This window comes from Tachypleus tridentatus, chromosome 12 (genome assembly GCF_004210375.1).
Source record: "Tachypleus tridentatus isolate NWPU-2018 chromosome 12, ASM421037v1, whole genome shotgun sequence".
Lineage (NCBI taxonomy): Eukaryota > Metazoa > Arthropoda > Merostomata > Xiphosura > Limulidae > Tachypleus > Tachypleus tridentatus.
In genome coordinates, this window is record NC_134836.1 from 47,856,748 (window position 1) to 47,869,233 (window position 12,486).

The window sequence follows — 12,486 nt, forward strand, 5'->3', positions numbered from 1 at the left end:
TGAAAATTTCCGAGTAAACCCTGTTTAGTTGCTTTATTTTTCCGTTTTGTGCATTAACTGCCTTTCAGATACACGAAATAATGTTTACATGTTGTCTTATTTACGCTTCTACATATGATAAAATAATTGTATTTCGTGACTGTATTAGCATGTTGCTAACACTGGAATAAAATATTCACTACTAATTACATAGCTAGAAACTAAAAGTTTTTTTTTATTCTTAAGCTTCAAAAATATCAACTTTAACACACTTCTAACACTTTTGGTGTGTCTTAATGTGTAAAGCTTCAGAGAACACTCACCGATGCTCCAGACACAGTAGAGGTTTCGTAAGTTGTAGGAAGTAGCCCAGGTGGTGGTTCACGTGGTCGGCCTTTTCCATTGTGTGGCGTGTGGTAAACACCGCATCCTCTCCCTACACCGCCGTTCCTCTCTAAACGACAATGAAAGAAGTAAAAAATGTATTGGTTTTAAAGACCTGTACTTTAAATTATTGTTATTGTTGCTTTCAAGATGAGGTTGTGCCATTAAAATGAAAAGAACATGTCGCTTTCCTGAAAAATAAAACAAAGGTGAAAACATTAGCTTACTATACAGTATATGTTTATATTACTAGCTCACTCATGAAACAGAATACACAACAATATTACAATAATGAAAAAAATCAAGTAAATATCATTGTTTTTGATTGCTAGAGTTGTATTAATCTACATTATAATAATGAAAAAATCAAGTAAGTATCATTGTTTTTGATTGCTAGAGTTGTATTAATCAACGTTATAATAATGAAAAAAAAATCAAGTAAATATCATTGTTTTTGATTGCTAGAGTTGTATTAATCTACATTATAATAATGAAAAAAATCAAGTAAATATCAGTGTTTTTGATTGCTAGAGTTGTTTTAATCAACGTTATAATAATGAAAAAATCAAGTAAATATCATTGTTTTTGATTGCTAGAGTTGTATTAATCTACGTTATAATAACGAAAAAATCAAGTAAATATCATTGTTTTTGATTGCTAGAGTTGTATTAATCTACATTATAATAATGAAAAAATCAAGTAAATATCATTGTTTTTGATTGCTAGAGTTGTATTAATCTACATTATAATAATGAAAAAATCAAGTAAATATCATTGTTTTTGATTGCTAGAGTTGTATTAATCAACGTTATAATAACGAAAAAATCAAGTAAATATCATTGTTTTTGATTGCTAGAGTTGTATTAATCTACATTATAATAATGAAAAAATCAAGTAAATATCATTGTTTTTGATTGCTAGAGTTGTATTAATCAACGTTATAATAACGAAAAAATCAAGTAAATATCATTGTTTTTGATTGCTAGAGTTGTATTAATCTACATTATAATAATGAAAAAATCAAGTATCATTGTTTTTTATCGCAAAAGTATTATTGATCAACGTTGTAATAATGGAAAGAACGAGTGGATACTCTTAATTTTGATTGTTAGAGTTTTATTGATCAACATTATAATAATGAAAAAATCAAGTATCATTGTTTTTGATTGCTAGAGTTTTATTGATACACGTTATAATAATGAAAAGATCGAGTAAATATTCTTGTTTTTGAAAGAATTTTATTAATCAACTTTACAATAATGAAAAAAGCGAGTAATATTTTATTGCTAAAATATTATTGAACAAGTAAAGCATCTATTACAATAAAAAAGAGCTAATTAACACGAAAGTGACATATCTTACTGCTTTACTTTCTTACGTTATATTTTAAGCTGTCTCAGGAATAAATTTTGAGATATATTAAGCAATGCTTATAGTGAACTACTAAGACAGGAATATTCGAGCGACAGCAAACATGTTTTATAAAGGGATTTATTCAGATAAAAGTGTAGTTTGTTTTCAAACCTACTATGGTTAATCTTCTAAAAACAGTTCGTTTACATAATAAAAATAAAAACACTCAGATAGTATACCTTCATAGCGATAATAACTAAACGATTTTGTGTGATTTCAGGTTGCTGTGATAATCCTATATTAATTCAAATGTGTACCTCCTTTTATGTATTTCTTGTCCAATTTATTCTACCTGCAGTTATACAGTTAGCAGAACCAAACATGGTAGGTGGACTCAGGGAGACTCAGGGGGTATTCATCGATACGGTGGAGGGTCCCCATCGAAGAGGTACCGACAGATTTAAGCATCACTGAAAGGTCACCCAGGCGTGACGAAGGTTTCACTTATCACTAAACCCGAATTTGGCATCGAATCTTTGTTTTGATCTCTTCCCCCTTAATCCTGGGAAGACATATTTGAAACTGTGTCCATATCCTAACATTCAGCTAGCGGGAAATTGGCGTAAGATATTGTTGTTTAGTAAAAGCTCTTTTAGTAAAAATAATTATAGGTAATTGAAAAGCTTAATAAGACCTACATTGAAGCCTAATGGAAACCCTTAAAAATCGCAGATGAAAACGTGGGTATTTTATGCTAGTGAATTAGAAGATGATAAATATTCAACATTTAAGCTGAATATTTAGCAAATGACATTTTTACTTTACCCTTAAACAGCGGGAATGTTGTAGGTAGCAGTACCAATTGATCATAGCCGCCGTTTAAGTGTTAAAACACGTTATGGTTATATAACTAATTTCACTATAAGGATTGTTTGTTTGTTTTTTGAATTTCGCACAAAGCTAATCGAGGGCTATCTGTGCTAGCCGTCCCTAATTTAGTAGTGTAAGGCTAGATTGAAAGCAGCTAGTCATCACCACCCACCGCCAACTCTTGGGCTACTCTTTTACCAACGAATAGTGGGATTGACCGTTACATTATAACGCCCCCACGGCTGAAAGGGCGAGCATGTTTGGCGTGACGGGAATGCGAACCCGCGACCCTCAGATTACGAGTCGCACCCTTAACACGCTTGGCCATGCCGGGCCATCACTATAAGGATATTATATCCTTATAAGCTATACAACGTACTGTGAACTTTCTCACAGATTTGGATGCTATTTATAAGGTGTAAATATAGTGTTAGACCTCCATGATGCTGATGTAACTTAAAGTACTGTTTTAAAATTATATGCTTTTGTAACGATTACACTGTGTAACACAAATTTTGTTCCTGGATAGTATGCGTCATTTCTTAATTGCTTATGTTGTAAAAGTACAGAAATGGCCATTATTCCCTTTAAACTTTGCTTTAGTGACCTGGATAATGAAATTTAAAAATTAACTTATTTCTGTGTAAAAACGGGCAAATTTGCACATTTTCATTTACATAAGGTCTGAATAAAACAACATATGAATCAATATTTACATGTATTTATACTAAAAGTTATACAAAAATGTTTAGAAGTGAGTAATTTTCCGAGATTTGCGACTGTAATGTGAATCACTTTCAAGTATCAGCCCCCAAATATAGTCTCCCATCATATTTTCGTTATACGCAAAGTTTGAAGAGCAAAATAGGTTTTTTTTTTTCCATTTACTTTAGACATAAGCAATTGGGAAATAACACTTTCTGCCCAGGGACAAGAAAAAGTAAACATTTTGTTACATAGTGTTATGATTAATGAATTCAGTGAGACATGTGTTTCGTTGACAATAGTTTTGGGTAATCTGATCAAACCATCCTCTACATATTTTGAACTAGCATAAAATACCCTTGCCTCTATAGTGTGACTGATAGGTTTGTTTTTAATCACACAGCTGAACTGTAAACTAAGACTTTCTTCTGTCACCACGAGCGTCGAAACGCAGCTTTTGGCGGTGTGAGCCGCTAAACCACGTACCGCTGAACCAGTGGGGCTGGATTAGAAGGTACTCTTATGGTTCACTGAGGCCCCAGTGTACCAATAAAGCACATCCGTTATCCCGATTACTGCTGTAGTTATCCAAACAATCAACATGAAACATCCTCTCCATGGTACTCGACTACAATTATAAAGTTTTGTCTCGCTAGCTTGTTAGTAGTTGAGTTTCAAAAAGGGCTGCGCTACATGATCCTGATAGCGACAAGGAATACAAAATAGAATGTTAAATGCGATTTCAACGATCCCGAAAACCTACTCGTAGACTCCAGTTATATCTAGCTGACTTTTAGGGCACGTACTAGCCTCTCATGGCATCATTCTAAACAGGGAAAAAATAAAAACAGTGGCAAAAAACAAAGGAAAATAAATGTTTATGCACCGTAACCTAAAGAATACATGGTGTTTCGTCGTACGGTGTGATTTTTCCCGTCAGCCTGCGATTTTTAATGAAATTAATGTAAAACATTTTTATTGCTATAAGTTTACGATCCAGTTAAACAAAATAATTACATTACTTTTATTTTATTCAGTAAGAAGTTGGGGAATGTTAGTACTTTTTTTGGGGGGTCCGAATTTTGAAAGTCGAAACCCCAAAATTGCAGGTGACATCAATCAAAAACACAATAAACAGAAAAAAAATATTAAAAAACAATCGATTTTGCTCTTGATTCAAGAAACAAAAAAAATTCAAGAATCGTTTGAACATCGTATTTTTACATAATTTTATGTAAATCGAATTAAAAATTAATTGGTTGCATTATTGCTACCCGCCTTTCCAGCCCTTGCAGAATAGATTAGGTATTAAGTAGTGAAAGAAAACAATGAAAACAAAATCCAAGCGAACAAGACCAACCCAGACTGGAACAAAAGATAATTAACTATTAGTTGTCGAGCAACAGATAACATCACGAAGATTCCCGATGTTATCACCAGTGGGCGTAAGAGTAATAGGATATTCTTTATAGAAAAGGTGTGATCCATGATAAGGTTATCTGTGATATTAAATTACAGGGATAAGATTACACCGTATTGCTTATAATTATTCAATTATGTGGAATTATCAGTTCGGAGACCAAAACTTGCTATAAGTACACTTGATTAAAAACTTGAAAATTGAAGTGTACGATTTCCCATGAAGCTACTCTCTATTAAAAGTTAATAGGGACCGTGTCAATGAGGTTTTTATACGTTTGATGAGAAATAACTATTCCTAACCGTACTGACATGACCGTACAACGTTGTGTTTTTTTTCATGAAATACTCTATTTTAGTAAACCTTAACTGTAGCAGCTTCTAACTTATTTCTATCATTATTCATATCGACAGCAAAATAATATTCTTTATATGATTATTCATATACAAGTTAAAATACAATTTCTCCTTGCCTTATAATACGTGTACTCATACGTTATTTTTTTTTAGTTAGTGAAAAACTTGTACTTTGTCACATGAGATTTCAAGTTTCATGGTAAAATATTGTGTGAAAATGGATTTTTTTCTTCTAATTTACGTTTGTATATAAAGTAATAATTTCCACCGAAAATTATTTTCTTGCTAATTCTGTATTTTACCAATATCTAACGAAATTCTTTCTAAGATATATTAACTCAAAAAAAGAATACTGATAAATAAACATATCTGATTTGTGTTTTCATAATTAAATCTTAGGTAGTCTACAGTTTATCCCAAAACAAAAGACCTGACCGTTTTGTGAGAAGGCTACCTGAAATAACATATAATTAAAAAAAACAACTTATTTTTGTGCGTCTAAATTTCTCTACTAACTATAATTGTCTTTTGTTTTTACATTCTGTAAGCTAAGCTATTCTACGTGCTATTATAAATTAAACAGATTAAACCGTCTGAAATTTATATTGTAATATGGAAAGTTATTTTAATAAGTGATTTTGGAAGTGCAAAACTAACTTAATATATCTTCATAAAAACTTATAATATATGTTTATAAATATGATTTTCGCAAGAAAAAAAACTTAATAGTTGAGAAAGCTAGCAACATCCACTAACTAAGCACAACATTAAAAATAGCAATTCACTTCTATGGGATGTATCTGATAAGATATTATTTTTACATAATAACAGTTAATGTTTTGATCACATCGTAGAAACGTATTATTTTTACTGATAATATAATTCAATGATATGCAAATTGATGCAGAACGTATCAATATAGTCGAATACAATGAGCGTTAAATGCAATTTTGAATTAGTACATGTATTTCATTTACAATCTTTCCATAATTATCAAATTTCTGAAGTTATAAAAAAGTTATAAGTAATGGGCTTCATAAACCTGAATTATGGAGAAGGATATATTTGGCTTCACTTAATAGAATAGTTTGTTTGTTTTTTTTCAATTTCGCACAAAGCTACGTGAGGGATATCTGCTCTAGCCGTCCATAATTTACCAGTGTAAGACTAGAGAGAAGGCAGCTAGTCATCACCACCCACTGCAAACTCTTGGGCTACTCCTTTACCAACGAATAGTGGGTTTGACCGTCACATTATAACGTCCCCACGGCTGGTACGACGGGGTTTCGAGCTCGCAACCCTCGGATTACGACTCGAACGCCTTAACACACCTGACCATGCTAGGCCTCAATAGAATAGACTTAATATCTTTCTTTATTTATGTATCACGAATTTCAACTAAGAGATTGGTGGAAATAGTATTTCATATTGATTTTTCTTTACATCAGGAGTAATTTTCCAAAACGATTTTGTGTTAATAGCAGAACACAGTAGGTGGGCTGTAGGGCTTGACAACCAAACATCTGTCCATAACGTTATTCATATATACGATATAAAAATATCAATGCTACGATTTTGAATGGCCATTAATGGAGAATAATTGAAATCTAATAAATACTCTTGGTCCACGAGTAGCGACACAAGAAAAATAAAAGACATGTCATATTTTTGCAAAACTACGATTCGAAATTCATTACGAACAGTTAAAAAATAATTTGAAATAAAACACTTTCCGAACGAAATCAAGATTACTTTTGTCCAAAACCAGCAACGTTGGTCTTGAAAAAGTGATGTTATAAATGAGGGTGTGGGTCGCCCCTTTCACTATTTTGAGACGTACTTTCTTTGCAAAGATACCCTTACTACGCATGGCATTAAACGTTGAAGTAATTTAGTATCAGATTGAACTGTGTCGTTATTTACGCCATTGATGTTAAAAAACCTGCCTAAATTCAAACCTTTCATGAAATATATGTTCATTTAAGTTTAATCCTCGAGCCATATGCCCAAGTTTTAATTAAGTTTCATTAAAATTTAGTTCACTTTTCCTTACAACATATTGATACACACATCTATATATATACATCTAAGCCACTGGATTAATTTACCTTTCCTGTTTATTAAAATGACTTTCCCAAAAAAAGTGTTTAATAAATAATATTATTTCTCTAAACGTAAAATAAAACATACAAATTATTAATCTTATCAAAAACTTTAGTATGCCTTTTATTATCCACTGAAATATTTAGAAGCAATTTCAAAGCAAACGAATTATTTTACATAAAACCTATAACACTTTTGAAGGAGTGTTTAATACTTAAATTATTTATTCATTGTTTGTTTTCCTTCTTTATATTTGAAAGTCTTTTTTTTTTGTTCAGGTACGTAACTGTTATCAGATGTAATTCGAATTTTACATCTACTTTTATGTAAACTTTATTTTATGAAGTTCTAAGTTATATTGGAATTAAATTCAACTAGTTTACTTATATTTATTTATGGTCATTTTTTCTATACACAAAATGTCTAGTTAAAACTTCTAAATATTATGGAATTCTAAGATTATATATTAAATTATTTACAAAACTGAACAACTGCATTTATTTTAAATAAGATTTCAAAGCAATTGAAGAGTATAAAATTATTTTCGTATTTTATTTTTGTTCTTGTTCTTGTTTTCACAAATGGATAGTTATTAAACAGATTTTGAATAATATTTTCATTAGGCATTTAAATAGGAAAAATTCTCGAAACTGAAGCCATCATAACGTTTGTCGTTTATTATGTTATTCTTATAAATAGTAAATTAGTTTACGCTCAGAAACTTCGATTAGAGAAATACACGAATATCTTTTATACGTATTTTTATTCGAAGTCGTTTAATAAATGTTTGTTTTTTTCTAATATTGCCCAAAGTTACTTGAGGGCTAGCGCTAGCTGTTCCTAATTTTGAATTGATAGACTAGAGAGAAAGCAGCTAATCAATATCGCCCCTGTTAACTGTCAGGCTACTCTCTAGCAACAAGTAATGGGATTGGCTATCATATTATAACATTCCACGGTTGAAAAGGAAAGTACGTTTGGTGACGGGATTAGATCTCTCGATCAGAAGATTACAATTCGAGTGCCTCATCTACCCGCTCCTTTTAGTAAATGGTATTTACGTAACTTTTCATAACATAGAATATATGTTTTTACACATTTTATTATCTTTGCAATAACTTGCATTAGCTTTTGAAAACATACGTTGAATTAACAATTACTTATTGTTAAAAGTTTAACATTCCTAATATTAAGAGTCCTTCAGTGTCACGGTGGTAAGTTTGACGGCTTATGATGTTAAAAATCTGGATTTCGATTCACGTGGCTGATACAAAACAGATAGCTCGTGTAACTTTGTGTTTAACTACAGACAAAAACTACATTCAAATGGGCTCTCAAAGACTCAGCGGTAAGTGTGAGAGTTCACACTGCTAAAACCGGGTTACGATGTTTGTGGTGCTTACAGCACACATTGTCCATTCTGTAGTTTTTTGTGCTTAACGACAAAAAAAAATAAAATCTTCTAAACGTTAATTATTTGCTGTCAAATATTTACCGACTTAAACTATTCCCTAAACATTCGAGAATATCAAACTATTTTGTGATATAACTGGGCGCGCGCGATAGACCTGAGGATCAATGGTTCGCATCCTGTTGTCGCAGATTTGTTCCCATCACTTTAGGGTTTTGGGAGTGTAACAGGAGTAGGGGCTAAATCCTACTATTAGATTATAGTAGTTTAGGAGTTGATGATGGATTATGTTAACTAGTTACTTCCCTCTAATTTACTAATAAGGAGGGATTGTATATTAGCGTTGTTTGTGTACCTTTTACAAGAATACCCAATATAAACAAAAATAAATGTTCTTTGATGATAAAGCCCTAACTACTGTATGACGAAGCTACGGAACGAAAGCTTCACTTGTGTGATGAAACTGATAACTTAGATACGTTTCAAACAATCTTTTATACATATGTTTCTTAATACGTCGCTTTTATAGTACCAGCTATGACGAACCTTTTCATATGGTATTTCGTTGAATTTACATTGTGAGGATAAGATTTCGAATATCGCTTTTAGAAAGAAAACAGATAACTATATTTCTTGTCATGGTATTTGTGACATGTGAATAACTGAAAAATGCGAGTTAATAACTGTTGAGATTTTATATATTTGATATGCAAAAGTTTTCCTTTCTGTTATCTTGTATATATATTATCATTCGGAATTTACGTAACGAATTATCTAGAAATTTCTTATTTAAGTCTAGGAAATTATTCTTTACAAACATTTTATTGTTTTAGACGATCTTATTTACTTCTGTGAATTCGCGAGCTTGGTCATAAGCTGATGGTTAGGATGCTCAACTTGCAATTTGCGGATCGCGGGTTAAAGTCTCGCCTCTGAACATACTCGCCCTTTCAGCCGTTGGGACGTCAAAAGTGACGGTCAATCCACTGTTTGTTGGTAAAAAAAAAACTAACCCAAGCGTTGCGGTTGGTGATGTCGACTAGCTAACTGTTTCTCTTCTAGTCTATCACTGTTAAAATGCGGACTGGTAGCACAGATAGCTCTCGGGTAGCTTCGGGCAAAATTCAACATTGCCCTTTGATTTGTTCATAATATCCAACAGTAAGTTAACTCTATAGACCAAAATGTCCTGTACTATACTTCTCAGCAACAATGAAAATGCTAAATGTACACCTGGTAAGATTACCGTACAAGTAAAGGAAAATCCACGAACCGTAAGAATCAATAACTGATGCAGGGATGACATCAGGCTCTCTCGTATCCGGGTCGGGTACATCTTCTCTTTCTTTCTGAAAAGATGTCTGACTTCTACAGACCAAAAACGAACATTATTGTTAGATATATCTAATATCCTTAGTTCTAAATTTTAAATTTTAAATATTTCATATTTGCCGTGCTATTAATTCACTGAAGTAAGTAATATGCATGTAATGTTTATTTTAAACATACTAATGACCATGTTCAAGTTGTGTTTCCCCGAAAAGGGGCTAAGGTCAAATGAGAGATCATTTATTTTAACCACTCGCACTACTAGACAGCAATGTGTTGTCTGTCAGTCAGACAGTCAGTAGACACTAAAATGACGTCATATAAGGAACTCTTGACGTTGTAATTTGTATTATAATGACGTCAGTAAAGTACGCATGCCATGAATCCTGAGAATAACAATGTAATCTGAAGGTCAGAAGACATCATGACATATAAAGTTTAAATGGAAAAATATAAAAGTATTTATCAGTGTTAAATTTGGTTTTATTTACAGATCATTTTCGGGGAGCCTGTGCAAATAACTGATAAAGTAAATAATAACAATTAGAACAAAAACTAATGTTATAATGAAATACTTGGGAACAAAACATCTGTAGATCATACATGTGGAAAAGTATGGTAAAGTTTACTTCATCGAGTATAAACAAAAATAAAAGGTACAAAACTATGTAGAAAACCTTACATACAACTCATTAATTAATTAGAGATAATAAGAAGGGTTAGAAGAACATTCTTAATAGAATAGATACAATAGTGAAATAACTGGGAACAGTTTGTTGGGAAGAGTTGCATACCCGTGCTGAAACACGAATATTGTACGTAAAACTAACATTTATTTCAAAGCAAATAGTGCGTAGCAACGTTGTACATTATAATATTAGCGTAGTCCCTATTCCATGCTGCTTTACTGTTTTAGGATTCAAAAAATACTTTGTTATTGCTTTACAATTTTATCTATTATACAAATACAACCTGGCATGGCCTGGTAGTTAGGGCACTCGTTCGACTCACAATCTATAGTTCGTGGAATTACAACCCGTTACCAAACGTACTTTTCATTTCAACTGTGGGTGTTTTGTAATATGGGTCAATCCATCTATTCCTTAAAGAAGCGTAGACTACGAGTTGGCGGTAGATGCTTTCGTCTATTACTTCAAAATCAAGAACGGTTAGCACAGACAGCCGTCGAGTGGCTTTGCGCGAAATTCAAGAGAAAATACAAACATTCTCCCCCCCCTCCTCATACACTACCCGTCTTGACAGTATACTAGACTTAAGCAGTTTAAGAAAATAACACATACACGTTTTTGAAATATAACCCATTTTAAACAGTTTCTGCACTTTTAACTCATTCCTATTGGTTGTTTGGTGTTTTTTACATTATGTGCGAAAATCACCAATTCTTCAAAACAAAATTTAAGAAATACATCTAACAACAGCTCTTGCTAGAAGGAACATTAAGAAATACATCTAACAATAGTCCCTGCTGAGAGGAACATTGAGAAATGCATCTAACAATAGTTCTTGCTAGAAGGAACATTGAGAAATACTTCTAACAATAGTTCTGGCTAGAAGGAACATTGAGAAATACATCTAATAATAGTTCTGGCTAGAAGGAACATTGAGAAATACTTCTAACAATAGTTCTGGTTAGAAGGAACATGAGAAATACTTCTAACAATAGTTCTGGTTAGAAGGAACATGAGAAATACTTCTAACAATAGTTCTTGCTAGAAGGAACATTGAGAAATACTTCTAACAATAGTTTTTGCTAGAAGGAACATTGAGAAATACTTCTAACAATAGTTCTTGCTAAAAGAAACATTAAGTAAAATATTTGAGTCGATGTATTATAACACTGCAGGTAATTTAAAACAATAACAGTAATTTAAACTACACATTAAACAAATACTTATATTAGAACAGAGAAGTGTATTATAAGTGGAATTAATTTCTAGTTTAAACTTATAACACCAAGAAGACCCACGAAAAGATGATTCACAACTTTGAAACCCGTATCAACGTTATAAAGCTGAACAGAACAGACCAAAATGAAGGGCGCTTAATAATTAGATCAGTTTTATAACCACGGATGCACCAAACAACGCTTGATTGGTTTGTTTGGAAATAAGTACAAAGCTGTATACACAGTGGACTATCTGTTCTCTGCCCACCATGGGTATCGAAACCCGATTTATTATTTATTCTAAATAATCACAACTTAACGCCCTCTAAATATGAAATAATAAACGCCTTCTAGCTAGTTTTTTTTTATTTCGGAGGTGGGGAGAAGCATGAAGCATATGAGTTTGCGGGCGGGTATGACTGGCTGTCTTTAACTGCTAAGTTCAAGACGATCAGCTCAGACAGTCCTCGTGTAACGAAATTCAGTGCAAATCAAACCAGCTTCATAAATCTGCGGTAATTTGGAGAAGAAATGAGAAAAGTTCAAAGAGGTATAGGTTTTATATATGAATCCAAGCTCAAATTGTTCGACGACACTCAATGATAGTATGTTCGATGATAGTGAAATTAGTGGTTTTATAGTCAATGTGCATATATAATAAAGATAGGAC

The 12,486-nt window shown here is 32.2% G+C and overlaps 1 protein-coding gene across 6 annotated transcripts in view; it reads right to left on the minus strand.

The window, feature by feature from the left end:
* Window positions 1-12,486, minus strand: part of LOC143233216 (protein turtle-like) — a 186,101-nt gene that overhangs the window by 10,482 nt on the left and 163,133 nt on the right. For all 6 annotated transcript variants that reach the window (XM_076469190.1, XM_076469186.1, XM_076469191.1 and 3 more), the window contains 2 exons: window positions 9,855-9,949; window positions 303-433 (listed from right to left, as the gene is read on the minus strand). In XM_076469190.1, coding sequence (XP_076325305.1) covers window positions 303-433; window positions 9,855-9,949 — 226 coding nt within the window. The remainder of the gene's footprint in view (window positions 1-302; window positions 434-9,854; window positions 9,950-12,486) is intronic.